We start from the raw sequence: 19,684 nt of genomic DNA on the forward strand, positions 1-19,684 counted from the left end.
AGCACTGTGAAGCGGTATATAAGTCTAAATACTATTGCTATTCCTCCCTCCCTCCCTTCCATCCTTCCAAAGTGGGTCAAACGAGGACCCAGATTGTTGGGGGCAAAGGGCTGATTCTGTAGACTGCTTAGAGAGGGGGTGTAAAAGCACTGTGAAGCGGTATATAAGTCTAAATACTATTGCTATTCCTCCCTCCCTTCCATCCTTCCAAAGTGGGTCAAATGAGGACCCAGATTGTTGGGGGCAAAGGGCTGATTCTGTAGACTGCTTAGAGAGGGGGTGTAAAAGCACTGTGAAGCGGTATATAAGTCTAAATACTATTGCTATTCCTCCCTCCCTTCCTTCCATCCTTCCAAAGTGGGTCAAACGAGGACCCAGATTGTTGGGGGCAAAGGGCTGATTCTGTAGACTGCTTAGAGATGGGGTGTAAAAGCACTGTGAAGCGGTATATAAGTCTATACCACTTTGCTATTGCTAATTCTCACGTTAAGCCAGAAAAAAAACAAGAGACGAGAACAACAAAGGACAGACTTGAGCAGGCAAAGGAAAAGAAAGATTTCTGCAGTCTGAGAGGCACCATTTGGGGGGAGGGGGGAAGCTGCCTGTTCAAGCCAGAGGCATCTGGGTGAATTAATGTGACTTAAGACTCCCCATTCTGGGGCAAGCAAAGGCAGGTCAAGGGTGGGAGTGAGCTCAAACTCCTACTTCAAAAAAAATAAAAAAAGAAGAAAGAGAGAGAGAGAGAGGGAGAGGGAGAGAGAAACAGCTCTGGGCGTTGAGCCGGTTTCTGTTGAGACAAGTGGAATCAAAGAGGCCACGTAATTGACATATCTTTATTGCACTGGGACCACACTGCAAACAAATCCACGGAAAGGAGGAGAAAGGAAGGAAGGAAGGAAGAAAGACAGAAAGAAAGAAAGAAAGAAAGAAAGAGAGGAAGGCGGGAGGGGAAGGGAGGAATGAGAATGGAAGGAAAAGAGAGAGGGAAGGAGGGAGAGAGAAAGAAAGAAAGAAGGAAGGGAACAGAGAGGATGGAAGAAGAGAGGGAGAGAAGGAGACAGGATGGAAGGAAAGAAGGAGATGAGGGAAGAAGGAAGGGAGGGAGAGGGAAGGGAGGAGGGAGAGAGGATGGAAGGAAAGGAGGAGGAAGGAGGGAGGGAGGAAGGAGGAAGGAAGGAAGAAGGGAGGGAGGGAGGAGGGAGGGAAAGAAGAAGACAGGGAGGAGGAGGAGGAGGAGGAAGGAAGGAAGGAAAGAAAGAAGGAGGGAGAGAGAAAGAAGGAAAGAAGGAAGGGAGGAGAGAGGATGGAAGAAGAGAGGGAGGGAAGGAGACAGGATGGAAGGAAAGAAGGAGATGAAGGAAGAAGGAAGGAAGGGAGGGGGAGGGCGACAGGAGGAGGGATAGAGGAAGGAAGGATAGGAGGAGGAAGGAGGGAGGGAGGAAGGAAGGAGGAAGGAAGAAGACAGGGAGGAGGAGGAAGGTAGGAAGGAAAGAAAGAAAAAAAGAAAGAAAGAAAGAAAGAAAGAAAGAAAGAAAGAAAGAAGGAAGCCATAAAATTCTACTGCCGTGGAAAGCAGCTGCTCTCCCCCCCCTTTAATCTGTGTTTTTTTTTTTCCTTTAAACTTGGATATGTAGATATTTACATCAAAGAAAACTATCAAAAGCAGACTTGAGAAAAAAGTAGCAGCTCAGCTTCCCCAGTCCAGAAAAGAGAAGAAAAGAGCTGCGACTTTTGGATTGGATAAATAGTACCATTTATCTGTGGTTGTTGGATTGTTTTTTCCCCCCTGTTTTGTTTTAAACGTCACTCTGTCAAACCGCATTCAAGTATCCTCGCCGATGCCCGGATCGTCCCGCTCTACTTTTCGACGAAACTGCTTCCCTCCTGCAGAGAGACTGGTCCTTTCTCAGGTAGCTGGGTGGGTGGGAGTGTTTGTTCTTTACTTAACTGTAGCAGGCTCCACCTTGGAATGACTGGCGAGACCATTGGCGGCCACGGAGGAGCAAAAGAAAAGGAGGCGAACGCCTTGAAAGTCGACGTGAGGAAGAAAGATTTGACGACCACGTTGAAGGAAAACGTCCGTCCCGTGGCCTTCTCCATTCCTGACCCTTCCTCGCCTCCCCTTTATTTAGAGTTTAACCTTTGCCTCCCCAAAAAGCTCACGGTTTCCAAAGGTCTAATTCAGTGATGATATACCTTTTTCCCCCCAGATGCCAAAAGAGCATGGGTGCGCACTATCGCGCATGTGTGAGTGCCCACTCTCATAATTCAATGCCTGGGCTGGGCAAAAACAGCTCCCCCTGCTCCGTGGAGGCCCTCTGAAGGCCAGAAATGGCCTGTTTCCTGACTTCTGGTGGGTCCAGTAGGCTCGTGTTTTGCCCTCCCCAGGCTCCAAAGGCTTCACTGGAGCTGAGGGATGGAAAAATGCCTTCCCCATCCCTCTGGAGGTTCTCTGGAAGCCAAAAACGCCCTCCAAGAGCCTCTGTGCAAGCCAAAAATCAGCTGACTGGCACATAAATGGAGCTGAGCTAGGGCAACGGCTTGCATGCCAGCAGATATGGCTCTACCTGTCACCTGTGCCACCCGTACCATAGGTTCGCCATCACCGTCCTAATCCATTCCCCTCTTTCGCTACCCAAACCACCCACAAACCTAGATTCAAATCTAGGATAGATTCAAAGCAGCAACCCGAGCTGGGATGTCTCTTCTTTGGAATCCTTTTGGAGACCACCTTGTGGGCCATTCCCTTCCTCGTCCAAAGGTAGCGTTTCCCGTTTATTGGGAAGAAGAAGAACAATGCAACACGACCGTCTCCTCTATAAATACAAAATATTAAATAAAGACGGGCTTTCTGTACAAAGGAAAAGCAGGGATGGAATAAGAAGGTTTGCTCCTGCCGGTGGGTTGGTGAGAAGATCCCGTTTCGCAATAATCTTCCGTTATTTTTATTTTTCCTAATTCGACAGGATTGGTTTGGAAAAACACGCAAATGAGTGCCTAGCGGATTCCTTTTCCGCCCGATGCAATCGAGTCCAAGATATACGGATGATATTTTTTTTGGCATTTCCTAACGGATCTTCCCAGCGGTATGCGTGTATCTGCTACTTGCATTGAAGGATCAGGGAAAGAGGGCGGGGCATGAAATCACCAGGGGAGGCGGGGCTTGCCAGAAGCTCCGCCCACAGGTGGACTCCAGAGCCCTCGTTGACGATGGAGAATAATTTAGAACCTAAGGCAAGTGAGGCTGGATGAAAAAAAAACCAAGAACAACGACATGGTAGGTGGGTGACCACGTCGACTGAGAAAACGTGGATTACCCCGAGGATTGTTTGATGGCCGAGCTACCCGTTATTCTCGGTCTTAATCCGTTGCAGAGTCTACGACGCCTTAGCTACTTGGAGAACAATTAGAAGAGCGGTTTATGAATTCACTGAATTCAAAGGCGGCCTACGCACAGTCTTCCGCGAAGACTGTCGGGATGGTGGCTTGGTCGACGTGTCTGGTCTTTCTTCAGCGGCGTTGAAGGAAGTTCTGTCCCGGGCTGGTCACTACCTCTCGGTCGTGATGGTGGTGCTCCTAGGGGAGGCAAAGTCATTCTCCACCACCTTGTTGTAGCTTCCTTTCTCTATACAGTCCCTGACGGCCTGTAGGACTATCCGGAGCCTCCGATCCATAGCTTCCAGGTGTAGCTTGTACAAGATGGGGGCGATTTTGTCCTCCAGCAAAGACTGCTCCATCAGGTGGCTGAGCTTGTACTCCTCTTTGGCCAGGAGCTGCAGACGTAGGTAGGTGGACTTCCGTATTCTAGCAGGAAGAAGCAGTTGGAAGGTGAGAGGGGAAACATGGTTGGGCTATGGGTTTTCTGTTTTTTTAGAACTATGTTTGGCAGAACTGGTTTATAGAAAGACACCTTCTGGATTCAAACTGCATGGGCTACCATGATTCAACACTGAACAGCTAGTCTTACTCATACAGAAAATTATGTCTGTTCATCTATCTGCCATCTATCTATCTATCTATCTATCTATCTATCTATCTATCTATCTACCTACCTACCTACCTACCTACCTACCTACCGATCTTTTTATATTTCTTTCTATCTATCTATCATCAATCCATCTGTCTGTCCATCCATCCATCCCTCCATCCCTCCATCCATCATCTAATCATCTATCATCTCTATCATCTACAGCTACCATCCATCACCATCCATCAATCCATCCACCCACCCATCCATCCATCTATCATTTACCTATCATCTATCTATCATGTCATCTCTATCATCTACAGCTAACACCCATCATCTCTCTCTCTCTCTCTCTCTCTCTCTCTAATCATTTATCATGTCATCTCTATCATCTGTAGCTACCATCCATCATCTCTCTCACTCTTTCTCTCTCCCTCCCTCCCTCCCTATCTCATCTTTCATCTCTATCTCTCATCTATATCATCTATCTATCTATCTATCTATCTATCTATCTATCTATCTATCTATCTATCTATCTATAATCCTATCTGTCTGTCTGTCTGTCTGTCTGTCTGTCTGTCTGTCTGTCTGTCTGTCTGTCTGTCTGTCTATCTATCTATCTATCTATCTGCCATCTATCTATCTGAATCTCTATTAGCTCTTGATCTCTATTCAAATCTCTATTCAAATCTCTTGATCAGCCTCCGAAATCCTCCCCCAATGATCCCCGTGAAGAGAAGTGAAAATAAATAAATGCCAAACTTACCGACAACACTGATTTAAAGGCACCAAGATAGACAATTCATCGTGAGAATATTTCCCAAACCTGCAAGAAAGAAGAACACAAGAACCATTCAGGTAGAGAGATACTTTCTGTCTCAAATTCTTGGCCAGGAACTGAATGGACTCTTTAAGGCAATGGTTTTAGTCATGGGCTGGACTTTAAGACTGAAGCCAAAGAGGTGTTTTGCAGGAAACGTGGGCAGGCCTCTGGCCTCACCACAAGTCTTCAAAGAAAATATTATTGCTTCTCGTCAACATTCACAGGTCTGCAAAGCAACGGAAAGTCGGACTGGGATCGTAAGTACAGTCATAGAATAGAATAACAGAGTTGGAAGGGACCTTGGAGGTCTTCTAGTCCAACCCCCTGCTTAGGCATGAAACCCGACACCATTTCAGACAAATGATTATCCAGCCTCTTCTTAAAAACTTCCAGTGTTGGACCATTCACAACTTCTGGAGGCAAGCTGTTCCACCAATTAATTGTTCTCACCGTCAGGAAATTTCTCCTTAGTTCTAAGTTACTTTTCTCCTAGTTTAATTTCCACCTATTGCTTCTTGTTCTACCCTCAGATGCTTTGGAGAATAGGTTGATTCCATCTTCTTTGTGGCAACCCCTGAGATATTGGAAGACTGCTATCATGTCTTCCCTGGTCCTTATTTTTATTAAACTAGCCATACCCAGTTCCGCAACTGTTCTTCATATGTTTTAGCCTCCAGTCCCTTAATCATCTTTGTTGCTCTTCTCTGCACTTTTTCTAGAGTCTCAATATCTTTTTTGTATCGTGGTGACCAAAACTGAATGCAGCATTCCAGGTGTGGCCTTACCAAGGGCTTACAAAGTGGTATTAACCCTCCACATGATCTTGATTCTCTCCCTCTGTTAATGCAGCCTAGAATTGTGTTGGCTTTTTTGGCAGATGCTGCACACGGCTGGCTCCTATTTAAATAGTCGTCCACTAGGACTCCAAGATCCCTCTCACAGTTACTATTACCACATATACTTTACGGTTTTTGTTACCTAAATAATTCCCTCAACACTGTCAGACTTTCTACTAACTATTCTACTAGTTTTTCTCATCATTCCTAACACCCATTTCCTCCCATGTTGACTGTATGGCTGTAACTTGTTGCTTATATCGTAAGATTTTTATTAATATTGCTTCTCCATTGCTTATTTGACCCCTGTGACAATCATTAAGTGTTGTACCACATGATTCTTGACAAATGTATATTTTATTTTATGTACGCTGAGAGCATATGCACCAAGACAAATTCCTTGTGTGTCCAATCACACTTGGCCAATAAAATTCTATTCTATTCTATTCTATTCTAAATGTAGAACCTTATATTTTTTCACCACTGAATTTCATTTTGTTAGATAGCCCCCGATGTTCAAGTCTGTCTAGATCCTTCTGTATCTTGTGCCTGTCTTTTGGAGTATTGGCTATTCCTTGTCAGTTTGGTGTCATCTGCAAATATGATGAATTCTCCATCTATCCCTTGGTCCAAATCAACAACTAAGTTGATGGTCCCAAATGTGGTCCCTAAGTGAGGACGACCTATATAGATTGTCGAATTCTGAGCTAGAAAAACTAGTCCTTTGGTTAAGTGACCTAATGGGCATATTTACATTTTTTTTTAGTCAAAAGAAAAGTGGTGAAGACTACGCCAGAATAAAACAAGAAAGATTTAAGTAGGATCAGCCAATCCCACCCTTCCTCTCCCACAATTACCCTCTTCCATTGTCTAGGTGGATAATAAAAGTATTATTTCCAAACTTCTCAAAGGTCTCGTAGTGGTGTCGATCCATGTTACCTGTAAAGAGGAGGAAAAATAAGAAAAAATAATAATGTTTAGCGGAATGTCATGTTGGAGATCTTAAGCAAATCAGCGGGGGGAAATTTGTAACATGGTTTCTGTTTGATTTTTTGACCTTTTTTTTAGTTAATTCGGCATGCTGATTTCAAAACTGTAGCTAGTTTTCTTCTACCACGTCAAGTTTTTTTTCTCTACACCTTATATATATAATATATATGAGCCGGAGTGGCGCAGCAGGTAGAGCGCTGTACTGCAGGCCACTGAAGCTGACTTGTAGATCTAAAGGTCAGCGGTTCAAATCTCATCACCGGCTCAAGGTTGACTCAGCCTTCCATCCTTCCGAGGTGCGTAAAATGAGGACCCGGATTGTGGGGGCAATAGGCTGGCTCTGTTAAAAAGTGCTATTGCTAACATGTCATAAGCCGCCCTGAGTCTAAGGAGAAGGGTGGCATAAAAATAAAAAAATTAAATTGAATTGAATTGAATTGAATTGGATTGGATTGGATTAAATTAAATTAAATTAAATTATTAAATTAAACAAAATTAAACAAATAATTAAACAAACAAACAAACAAACAAAACAAACAAACAAATAAATATAGTTAATTAGGCAACATGAGCATCAAATTGCATTGTTTACATAGCCATCTTGCTAACTTCCCAGAAAATCTGTCATCAGTTAGTGATGAGCGATTCCACCAAGATTTGAAGGTCATTGAGGTACAGTATCAAAGTAGATGGGATGTATATAGGATGGCTGACTTGTTGGAGCATCAAGCGAGAATGTCCAAAAATACTTCACCAGAAAAGCCCTTCACTCCTCCACTCGAAACAGAATGCCCTACGAAAGCAGACTATCAATCCTTGGTCTTGACAGCTTAGAACTACGAGGCCTAAAACACGATCTAAGTATTGCCCACAAGATCATATGCTGCAATGTTCTACCTGTCATTGACTACTTCAGCTTCAATCGCAACAACACAAAAGCACGCAACAGATTCAAACTTAATATTAACCGCTCCGAACTTGACTGTAAAAAATATGACTTCAGCAACCGAGTTGTCGAAGCGTGGAACTCATTACCTGACTCAGTAGTGTCAACCCCTAACCCCCAACATTTTTCCCTTAGACTATCCACGATTGACCTATCCAGGTTCCTAAGAGGTCAGTAAGGGGCGTGAAGTGCACCAGAGTGCCTTCCGTCCCCTGTCCAATTGTCTCTCCTTATCTCATTTATCTTTTCTTCCTTTCAAATTTGTTCACCTATACTTTTATATCTTTTCTTCTATTCGTTTCTTTAGTTATATTACTAAATATCTATTCTCTTCAATGTGTATTATGTATTGGACTGACTGACTGACTAACTAAATAAATAAATAAATAAATTAAACACTCCAGAAAAAGTTATAAGCAAATTTTTTTACTTTAATATGTATAATTACCGTTCAATTAAAAAACCCCAACTATTTGTATGAACACAATTTAACTTGCAGTAACTATTATAGCCTTTGTATGAATAAAATTATTCTTTGTAAACGGTACATTTGGTATGTTTTGACTTTCCTTTATACGCACAATTTGTATGACTTTTGAGGGTAGCTTAAAAGGTTGACGTGATAGACAGAAACTGTGGTTATTTTTGGATCCATTGGCCAAAAGTTAGTTGAAAACAAGTCACAGATTTAAAACAATGTAATTGATGTTCCCCGGTGTTATAATACAGAACATAGAATAATAGGTTTGAAAGGGACCCTGGAGGTCTTCTAGTCTACCCCCCTGCTGGAGCAGGATATCAAGCACCATTCTGGCTCTCCGATGCCTTTCAGGGTGAAACAGGGCTGCCTTGCGATCCTACATCCCATGATCAAACCCAACCTAGAACTAAGAGGAATTTTCCTGACAGAAGAATTGGTCAAGGGAAGCCTTCAGAAGTTGTGGATCCTCCAACAGAAGAGATTGGACAACTGTTGGCCTCAAATGGCATAAGGTCTCCTTCTTACAGCAGGGGTTGGACTAGAAGACCTCCAAGGTCCCTTCCAACTTGGACATTCTTCTATTTGCATCGCCTTAGAAAGTCACTAATGTGGCGCTACTGCGAAATAAGCCAAAACAACAACTGGCAGCAAAATTATACACATTCTAACAATGGAATAGAATAGGGTAGGGTAGGATTGAATTGAATTCAGAAGAGAAGAGAATGCAGAATAGACTAGAACAGAATAGAATAATAATAATAATAATAATAATAATAATAATAATAATAATAATAATAGAGTAGAGTAGAATGGAATAGAATTGAATTCAGAAGAGAAGAGAATGCCGAATAGAACAGAATAGAATAGAATAATAATAGAGTAGAGTAGAATAGAATAGAATTCAGAATATTGCTATTAGAATTGCCCATATTATAAGAGCACTACCCCATTTCAGAAGGCGACAAACATACCCATCAGAAAATCAAATATGGTCATGTCCATTATATCTAAGATCCTGGTTCCCCGGTCGTAAGGTGGCGTTTGCTTAACCTCTTCGCAATATTCTGGGTCAACTTCCCACCTAGATGAGAAGAAAAAAAAATACAGATTGGGAAGTTTAGCCACCAACAGTTCTCTCTATTTCCCTTTACTCCTCCTCCTCCTCCTCCTCCTCCTCCTCCTCCTTCTACTACTACTACTTGTTGTGGTTAGCTCTGGCCCAGCTCCTGCCCCAAGGACTGTGGATGTGGGGGAGACATCCACATGCTGCAGGCCTGTTTTGCCCTCGGTGGAATCTGCTGATGAAGGCTCCTCTGACCAAGAAGACATGAGTGACAGGGAGGAGGAGAGTGTGGCAGACAGCTCAGAAGGAGATCAATTCTCTAGCTCCTCCTTGGATTCCGAACAAGAGTTAATGATACAGCCACGCATGCCGAGAGCGATGCATAGGCAGCAACAACTGAGAGATTATTATCAAAGAAAATGAGGCCACCTGTGGTTGGGTGGGGCTGTGGTCATTAGTGAGGCTGCTATAAAGAGCAGCCTGTGGGTTTGGCCATTGTGGAGGATTATCTGATCGTTGTGTTTTGTGACTGCTTTACTGACTTTGACCTTTTGTGTGCTGATTTTCCCCCGCTTTGAAACTAAACCAGAGCAAAGTGTGTTTCACTTTGTGAAAGAAGAAGGACTGTGAATTGCCTCCCAGCTGCAAGCTAAGTATCACAGAACTGATAAGGGACTTGTACAAATTACCAGTTTGTTTGGAGACGAGTGCTCTTTGCTATACCAAAAGAGGGCTTGGTTTAAGTGAATTTTCATTATAAAGAACATTGTTTTGAATTTTCAAATGTGTGTGTGTCTGAAATTTGTACCTGTGAATTTTTGGGAGGATTCTACCAGAGAGCTCTGACAGAACAACTACTATTAGTACTACCCTACCCTACCCCAGCCTCATTGTCTTGTCGTGTCTTCTCCTCCCCTCCCCTCCTTTCTCTATGAATAAATTAATGCCAGGGGAAAGGCAGGGAAAGTATTATTTCTCCCAAACCTGCAATGTAAGTGCAAAATAAAGTTGTATTCTAGTTTAACAAGTGGTAAAGTTTTATCCAAGCTGCCTGGAGATTGTTTGGTTTCAGATTTTAGAACCAACCCGGCAGGCAAACCATCTGGGTTTTAATGAATGCCTGGGCTGTGCAGATAAAACCGACATATCTCAGACCAGCCTCTGCTTTTGTCTGTGTGTGTGTTCTTCACACTGTGTCTCTTCTGCATTTGGCAACCTGATGCCTTCGTTCTGCTCAGCGGCGGTGGAATTAAAACCTGGGCAGGCAATGACGGAGAACTGACAGCTTGGCGCATGGGGTTTGCAGCCGAAGCAGCGGGCTGGCTCTTCCCCGTAACACTTACTCGGCTTTCTTGCGTTTATGGTAGGAACGTCGCCAGGGGTTCCTCCAGGTTTTCCGTTTGGCTAAAGACAAGTCGGGCAAGAAGGCCGCCATGGAGCCTTCAATCTGGTCCGGTTTGCCGCAAAGCGCATGCTCGGTCGAACAATAGTAGGAGCACTCTCCGTAGAAGCAGATGTTGTTGGCTGCGGAAAGAAGGGGAAACGTGATGGACAACCGAGATGGGTGGAAGAGAATATTTGTGGCTCAAGGTTGAACGATGGGGATCTTTGGTGGTCTCTGAGCTTGGTTGGGTTTTGTGGATGCGAGTCTACGGAGAGGGGCGGCATACAAATCTAATAAATAAATGAATGAATGAATGAATGAATGAATAAATAAATGCTTCATGACCCAACGAGGGAACATAATCAGAGCTAACTGCAACAATATCGCCAAAAAAGCTTCTAGAGTTGTTAACCTGATCCTACGCAGCTTCTGCTCAGGCAATTTCACACTACTCACCAGAGCCTACAAAACTTTTGCCAGACCCATCCTAGACTACTGCTGGTCTGTCTGGAACCCATACCACATCTCAGATATCAACACCCTTGAAAATGTCCAAAGATATTTCACCAGAAGAGCCCTTCACTCCTCCACTCGAAACAGAATATCCTACGAAAATAGACTAACAATCCTGGGTCTAGAAAGCTTAGAACTACGGCAGCACAAAGCTAACAACTTCAGCTTGATGATGGTGAATGTGATTTCACCGAAACGTCGCATAGACACTCAAAATACTACACCGGATAAAACCCGAACTCAGAACAATCTATCTATCTATACACACACACACACACACACATATACATATACATTTATGTATGTATGTATGTATGTATGTATGTATGTATGTATGTATGTATAACTACAGCATCTTACAACTCTGCATACTTAAACCAGAAAGTAAAATACATCACAGTTCTATTATATCTTCCTTTCATACACCAATACTCATTGTCTAACTTATAAAGATATACATATCATTTTCTTTTTGTATTCCAAAAATTTAACAAGTCTCGTTCATCCTAGTAATAATAATTGTGGTAGTAATATATCCCCAAAACAATGTTAATTATCAATTATATATTACCATTGTCTGCACATTCTCATTTAGATGACCTCTAAACTACTTATCTTGTTTTGTTTTATTTTCCTTGTCCAACCAATTGTGTAGTTTCTCCCAGGTCTTGTAGAAACCTGTTTCTTCCTTCTCTTTTATTTGCATCGTTAGCCTATTCATCTCTGATGATTCCATTGTGACTATTAAATTAGTGGGAGCTGTTTCTTTTTTGGGGGTCTATTTAAATAAGGGTTTCTCATCTGATTATTTAAAAAAAAAATCACGATCTTCCAATGGTCATATTGTTAAGGTCATTTTTTCCCCCAGGGCTGGAAAGGATGATTTTGTGACTTGCTTGAAAACTGGCTGACAGGCCTAAGTCGATTGTTGGATTTTTTCCCCTTCCTTTTTCTCAAAATCAGCTTCTTCCACAGTTGCTGACTCAGACAAACGAGTGTGAGCTGACTCCGCGTTCAAGGTGGCACCGGATGGCGCGAAAACCCTGCCAGCAGCGAGGAATCTGTGAATGAGGGCGAGTTGCGAACCAACTGCCATTATTTAAGCTCCTGCGTTGTTGGCTTTTCTTCATTGCTAAAGATGGCTCCATTCCAGGGGTGGATTGCTACTACTGTCGCCACCGGCGCACTCCATGTGGCAGCTTCGATTACATTGCGTGCTTCTTCGGGACCGTCTTCTGCCGCACGAATCCCAGCGACCGATAAGGTCCCACAGAATCGACCTTTTACTACCACGCTGTGCATTTTGTTTCAACATCTTTCAGTGCAAATTGTTTGGAAACTTCAGATTGTGCAGAATGCAGCTGCGAGAGCAATCATGAGCTTTCCCAAATATGCCCATGTCACACCAACACTCCGCAGTCTGCATTGGTTGCCGATCAATTTCCGGTCACAATTCAAAGTGTTGGTTATGACCTTTAAAGCCCTTCATGGCATCGGACCAGAATATCTCCAAGACCGCCTTCTGCTGCACGAATCCCAGTGACCGATAAGGTCCCATAGAATTGACCTTCTCCGGGTCCCGTCGACTAAACAATGTCGTCTGGCAGGACCCAGGGGAAGAGCCTTCTCTGTGGTGGCCCCAGCCCTCTGGAACCAACTCCCCCCGGAGATTAGAACCGCCCCCACCATCCTCACCTTTTGTAAGCTACTCAAAACCTACATATGTTGCCAGGCATGGGGTAACTGAGTTACCCCCAGGCTATGGTACATTTGTGTATGGTATGGCTGAGTTGTATGGTTTTAATAATGGGGGTTTTATGTGCTTTTTTAATATATTGGATTTGTGATATTGTATTTTGTTGTGAGTCGCTCCAAGTGCTCAGAGAGGGGCGGCATACAAATCTGATAAATTATTATTATTATTATTATTATTATTATTATTATTATTATTATTATTATGTCAGTACAACACAACAAACGAGATCACTATGCTGGATTTCGTATTTCATCACCAGTCGGGCGCTTCCCAAGCACCTAGGACTGTGTGATGTAGCAGCAAATTATGTTTGCTGATCCCAATAAAGCGGCCTTTTGCAATTGACAGATGGAGATTTTGTCAATTCCGATGGTTTTCAAATGTCCGCTGAGATCCTTTGACATTGCGCCCAGCGTGCCAAGGACCACTGGGACCACTTTCACTGGCTTATGCCAGAGTCGTTGCAGCTCGATTTTTAGATCTTCGTATTTCACTAATTTATCTAGCTGCTTCTCCTCAATTCTGCTGTCTCCTGGGATTGCGATGTCGATGATCCATACTTTCTTTTTCTCCACGATCACAATGTCTGGTGTGTTATGCTTCAGAATTCGGTCAGTCTGAAGTCGGAAGTCCCACAGTAGTTTTGCTTGCTCATTTTCGACCACTTTTTCGGGCTTATGATCCCACCAGTTCTTTGCCACTGGGAAATGGTAGTTCCGGCCCAAGTTCCAGTGGATCATCTGTGCCACAGCATTGTGTCTATGCCCCCCCCAAAAAACCCCCATAAAATTGAACACCCCTCTCTTCACAATCTCTTAGCAAGATTAAACCTCGGTCCCGATTGCGTTGGTCGTAAGTTGAGAGCTGTTTGTCTGACGTGAGTTCCCATCGCATTGGAAACAATCCCTTATCTCTCTTTGCGATAAATGTAAACAGTTTTCTCACTATTCTTTCTTTCCCGACGTCAGAAGAACTTGGGGGATGTAAATAATCCTGCACACATTCTGGAAAAAAAAAAAACCCTGAAAAGATTGTAATCTCTCTTTCTCCTTTCAAGTAAGTGAAGCAAAGCTGCTATTGACAATTTCCCAGAAGGGGGCGGGAATTAGGGGGATGGAAATCCATAAACCTCTGTGATTGGTCAAGGGGAACAAAAGTCCCCAGGACTCGCATTGATTTTGGCAAATGATTATTTCAAAAATTACAGCCGGGGCTATTAAAGGTTCTCTCCCACCTGAGTGCTAGCAAATCATTCCTTCACGCCATTCTCTAAGAAGAGCGGAGATCTAGCGGAAAGTAGAAATGCGTTTAAAGAAATGACTGAGCTATTTCCATTCGTTGTAGTTTGTACGTAATGTTTTCCTTCCTTCTTTCCTTCCCTCCTTCCTTCATCTTTTTCTCCCTGCCTCCTTTTTCTTCTCCATCGTCTTCCTCTCCTCCCTCCCTCCCTCTCTCTGTTCCTTCCTTCCTTCCCTCCCTTTCTCTGGTCCTTCCTTACCTCTCTCCGTTCCTTCCTTCCTTCCCTCTCTCCGTTCCTTCCTTCCCTCCCTCTCTCCGTTCCTTCCTTCCTTCCCTCTCTCCGTTCCTTCCTTCCTTTCTTCCTTCCCTCCTTTCTTCTTTTCATCCTTCCTTCCTCCATCCCTCTCTTCCTCTGCATCGTCATCTTCCTCTCTTCCCTCCCCTCTTTCCTTCTTTTCATCTTCCCTCCCTCTCTCCCTTCCTTCCTTCCCTCCCTCCTTCTTTCCATCCTTCCTCCTCCATCCCTTCCTTCCTCCATCCCTCCCTTCCTCCCTGCTTCCTCCTTTCCTTTCCAATCATTTTTCTCTCTTCCCTCCTTCCCTTTCTTTCCATCCATCCTCCCTCCCCCTTTCTTCCCCATCATCTCCCTCTCTTCCCTCCATATGACACCTACAAATTACACACAAACACACAAAAATATACATTATCTACTATATCAACCGTATGTGTATGTACACACTCACGCACAGCTCTTCTAAAATTATACACATTCAACCTCATTTCCTGCCATAGGAAAAACATACCCAGAGCCCAGAAGGGAAAAAAAGAAAAAAAAGAGAAAAATTTCTCTACCAGTTCTGCATATCTGACCAAATATTTTCTACCGGTTCTGCGTACCTGACCGTACCTGTAAGGAACCTATTACTGGTGTCATAATTCATGGTCTTCATTTTATGGAACTGTCACCTGGAACCTCTTTTGAGGCCCAGGAAGTTAACAAAGTCTTCCAGGAGGGAAGGGTTTTTAATAGGAAAGTGAACACAAGAACAAGGGGACACAATCTGAAGTTAGTTGGGGGAACGATCAAAAGCAGCATGAGGAAATATTATTTCACTGAAAGAGTAGTAGATGCTTGGAATAAACTTCCAGCAGACGTGGTTGGCAAATCCACAGTAACTGAATGTAAACATGCCTGGGATAAACATAGATCCATTGTAAGATGAAATACAGGAAATAGTATAAGGGCAGACTGGATGGACCATGAGGTCTTTTTCTGCCATCAGTCTTCTATGTTTCTATGTTTCCCATACCTGGTGAGATGAAAAATGTCCTCCATAGTTTTTTGTCACGAGTAACATCCCTTATTTCTCTGGTCATATTAACCAGTCTGCCTGCAACTGGTGGGACACGACGGAAATTCAGGATTCTGGAAAAGAAGATGAGTTATTATTATTATTTATTACTTCTTCTTCTTCTTCTTCTTCTTCTTCTTCTTCTTATTATTATTATTATTATTATTATTATTATTATTATCATTATTTATTAGATTTGTATGCCGCTCCTCTCTGAAGACTCGGAGCGGCTCACAACAATAAAACACAGTACAAATCCAATTATAAACAAGCAGTTTAAAAACCCTTAATATAAAAACAATCATACATCCCAAACATACCATGCATGTTAGGTCCCACAGAGTTGGCCTTCTCCGGGTCCCGTCAGCTAAACAATGTCGTTTGGCGGGACCCAGGGGAAGAGCCTTCTCTGTGGCGGCCCCGACCCTTTGGAACCAACTCCCCCCAGATATTAGAGTTGCCCCCACCCTCCTTGCCTTTCGTAAGCTCCTTAAAACCCACCTCTGTTGTCAGGCATGGGGGAATTGAGACTTTCCCTTCCCTCTAGGCTTATAAATTTTATGCATGGTATGTCTGTATGTATGATTGGTTTCTTAGATTGGGGTTTTTAAATTAACTTAAATATTAGATTTGTTTATATTGTCTTATTATTGTTGTTAGCCGCACCGAGTCTAGGGAGAGGGGCGGCATACAAATCTGATAAATTAATAAAATAAATAAATAAATAAACGGAATGGCCCAGGGGCAGAGGTGGGTTTTAAGGAGTTTGCGAAAGGCAAGGAGGGTGGGGGCATTCCTAATCTCCGGGGGGAGTTGGTTCCAGAGAGTCAGGGCCACCACAGAGAAGGCTCTTCCCCTGGGTCCCGCCAGCCAACATTGTTTAGTCGACGGGACCCGGAGAAGGCCAACTCTGTGGGACCTAACTGGTCGCTGGGATTCCGTGCGGCAGAAGGCGGACTCGGAGATATTCTGGTTGGTTTGAATCTGGTCAAAATCCCCAAAACAAAATCTTCTGGCAGGCTGGGCTATAAATATCATAATGGGTGAGTCGGTTAAACCTCATAATTACATGCCAAAAGCAAAATGCCAAAAAGGAAGGGGTTGGATTAGCCAGGATTAAAACCTGGCTTGTTCCTTTTGCCTCTTGGGATGCTTTTTGTGATTTGAACACACAGGGCCTTTTTGAACTTGCGGAATGGTTTGGTGGGAACCTCTCCTGAAGACTTTGTGAAAAGGTCATCTTTTTAGGACCCGTATTGTGGGGTCAATATGATGCTGTCTCTGTTAAAAAGTGCTATTGCTAACATGTCGTAAGTCGCCCTGAGTCTAAGGAGAAGGGCGGCATAAAAAGCGAATAAATAAATCTTTTTAGCGCTACAGACAGACAATTTCTAGGGGACTGTTTGCCAAGGGTAGATCTTTTCAGGGTTAATGTTCACTTTGTGGAACTGTCCACCTTTGAAAGGTATATCAGAAATCATCATCAATTCTGCTTCACTGTGGACGTCTGTGTGATCTCTTATGATGGAGGAGGGGGAGGAGAGGAGGTTTTACCTGTCCAGGTGAAAAGCTGCAATCTCAGCATTGTGTCTCTCGTAGTCGGAAAAATAAAAAAAGTCGGGAGGTGTTTCCTGCTCTCTCGTTTGCCTACAAAGGATGAGAAAGAGAGAGAGAGAGAAACAGAGAAAGAAAGAGAGAGAGAGAGAGAAAGAGAGAGAGAGAAAGAAAAAGAGAGAGAGAGAGAAAGAGAGAGAGAGAGAGAAAGAAAAAGAGAGAGAAAGAGAGAGAGAAAGAAAAAGAGAGAGAAAGAGAGAAAGAGAGAGAGAAAGAGAGAGAGAGAAACAGAGAGAAACAGATAAAGAAAGAGAGACAGAGAGAAAGAAAGAGAGAGAGAAAGAGAGAGAGAGAAAAAGAGAGAGAAAGAGAGAGAGAGAGAAAAAGAAAGAGAGAAAGAGAGAAAGAGAGAGAAAGAAAGAGAGAGAGAAAGAGAGAGAGAAAGAAAGAGAGAGAGAGAGAGAAAGAGAGAGAGAGAGAGAGAGAGAGAGAAAGAGAGAGAGATATTTAATTTATTTTTTCAATACATGCTGGCTAAATTCAACCGTGCCCATCCAACATGCAACCCACATCGGAATTTTCTTTCGGTTCTCGCTCCCGCAGAATTTCACTCTGATTTTCTGAACAATTACCACTCCGAGGGCTGCTTTGTTGTATAAAATTTCTCCGCTAGGAAAACAGCACACAACAAGGAAAGCATTCAGGGAAATTGCTTGCACAGTGGGGAAATGGGGAGAAAACACGTGATTTTAAAGTGTGCAGGCTTTTTAGAAAGCCATGCACGTTGGTTTTGAAAGCAGTAGAGGGCCAGGATTGTGTTTGAAAAACAAACAAACCAGAAAAAGAGAAAGAGAGAGAAAGAGAGAGAGAGAGAGAGAGAGAGAGAGAGAGCAAAGCAAAATATTTTAAAGTCACAAGGTGGAGGGTGTGTAACTTTTTCCTGGAAGCAGAGAGACACACAGCCTCAAGGATAACCCAAGTAAGCAGCATCAATCTCGTCGGATATTATTAAACATTATTTAAAATCAGCTCCGAGGCATACCACTGTTCCGCCATCGCAAAATTTGTTGTACAATCTTTTGTTTTATGAAAGAGGCCATTTATGTTCGCAGCGATATAAACTCCGTGCATTGATTGGTAGGCTTTACGTGAAGGGACAGGCTGTAGTAGAGCACAATAACTAAAGGGGGGGCGGCATGATCGAAACATTGAAATATGTGAAAGGGTTAAATGAGGTTCAGGAGGGAAGTGTTTTTAATAAGAAAGTGAACCCAAAAACAAGGAGGCACAATCTGAGGTCAGTTGGGGAAAAGATCAGAAGCAACACGAGAAAATATTATTTGACTGAAAGAGTAGCAGATGCTTGGAACAAACTTCCAGCAGACGTGGTTAGTAAATCCACAGGAACTGGATTTAAGCATGCCTGGGATAAACATCTATCCATCCTAAGATAAAATACAGGAAATAGTAGAAGGGCAGACTAGATCATATGCTGCAACGTCCTGCCTGTTGGCGACTACTTCAGCTTCAACCACAACAACACAAGAGCACACAACAGATTTAAACTTAATATTAACCGCTCCAAACTTGACTGTAAAAAATATGACTTCAGTAACCGAGTTGTCGAAGCGTGGAACTCATTACCGGACTCCATAGTGTCATCCCCAAACCCCCAACACTTTACCCTTAGATTATCTACGGTTGACCTATCCAGATTCCTAAGAGGTCAGTAAGGGGCGAGTACAAGTGCACTAGAGTGCCTTCCGTCCCCTGTCCTATTGCTCTCCTATATCTCCTACACTTTTCTTCTATTCCTATATCTCTTCTTCTGTTCTTTCATTGATATGTTCTAGATGGAGCAGGAGGTCTTTTTCTTCTGTCAATCTTCTATGTTTCCATGTTATTTAACATCTGCTTAAAAACTTCCAGTGTAGGGTTTCCTGCCTAAGCAAGGGATTGGACTAGAAGACCTCCAAGTTCCCTTCCAACTCTGTTATTGTATTATTATTATTATTATTATTATTATTATTATTACTACTACTGCTGCTGCTACTACTACTGCTACTACTATTACTATTGTGTAACCATTGAGTCACAACCTTGTTGGATTTCTGGAGACTTTTATGAACATTTCTTCGCATGTTTCTCTGCTAATTGATGAAAAGAACAGCTTCCTCGCTGCTTTACAGACAGCTGTGCAATGGAGGCATGAAGAAATATATCCAGGGAGAAACATCTGCGTTGGAATTAGCTTCATAGAGATCATTTCTGCAAAAGCTTAACCCTTCCACTTTGGGAAATCTTAAGGAAAATGTCGTAAGAGACTTCCTCTTCACTGAGTCAGCTGCCCACAAAAGCCCAGACTCCACTGCCCTCCATAACCGAGTTAACTCATTTCCTGAAATTGCACAACATACCCAACCACCATCATTGACCCAAGGAGCGAGGTTTGCCAACACGTTAAGCTCTAAAGATGAATGTTTAACCAAAACCTAACATGTTTTGGAGTTTCAGGAGAACTCTGAATCTCCAACATGAATCCATGCAAAGCCTTGGGTTGTTGTGTGGTTGCGCTGCCTCCAGAAATACGCAATCACAGTCCGGTTTTCCCACGGACATTCACATTCACATCTACAAGCCAGGATTACTTCTTAGAAGTTTTTGTCCCACCGAACGATGACTATTTGGGACACCCTTGGCTTGAAATCAGACTAAAAAAAATGTTTTTGTGCATAAACAGTTTAGAAAATGTCCAGAGATACTTGACCAGAAGAGCCCTC

General features: G+C 43.0%; 1 protein-coding gene across 1 annotated transcript in view; it reads right to left on the reverse strand.

Moving 5' to 3' along the window:
* Positions 1–832: 832 nt before the first annotated feature.
* LOC139155544 (extracellular serine/threonine protein kinase FAM20C-like) overlaps positions 833–19,684 on the reverse strand; it is a 76,268-nt gene continuing 57,416 nt past the window's right edge. Inside the window, exons 4-10 of the mRNA XM_070730725.1 lie at positions 16,905–16,997; positions 15,309–15,424; positions 10,450–10,630; positions 9,015–9,124; positions 6,484–6,565; positions 4,734–4,793; positions 833–3,804 (exon numbers count right to left, since the gene is read on the reverse strand). Coding sequence (XP_070586826.1) covers positions 3,549–3,804; positions 4,734–4,793; positions 6,484–6,565; positions 9,015–9,124; positions 10,450–10,630; positions 15,309–15,424; positions 16,905–16,997 — 898 coding nt within the window. The 3' untranslated portion in view covers positions 833–3,548. The remainder of the gene's footprint in view (positions 3,805–4,733; positions 4,794–6,483; positions 6,566–9,014; positions 9,125–10,449; positions 10,631–15,308; positions 15,425–16,904; positions 16,998–19,684) is intronic.

Source organism: Erythrolamprus reginae, unplaced genomic scaffold (genome assembly GCF_031021105.1).
Source record: "Erythrolamprus reginae isolate rEryReg1 unplaced genomic scaffold, rEryReg1.hap1 H_3, whole genome shotgun sequence".
Taxonomy (NCBI): domain Eukaryota; kingdom Metazoa; phylum Chordata; class Lepidosauria; order Squamata; family Dipsadidae; genus Erythrolamprus; species Erythrolamprus reginae.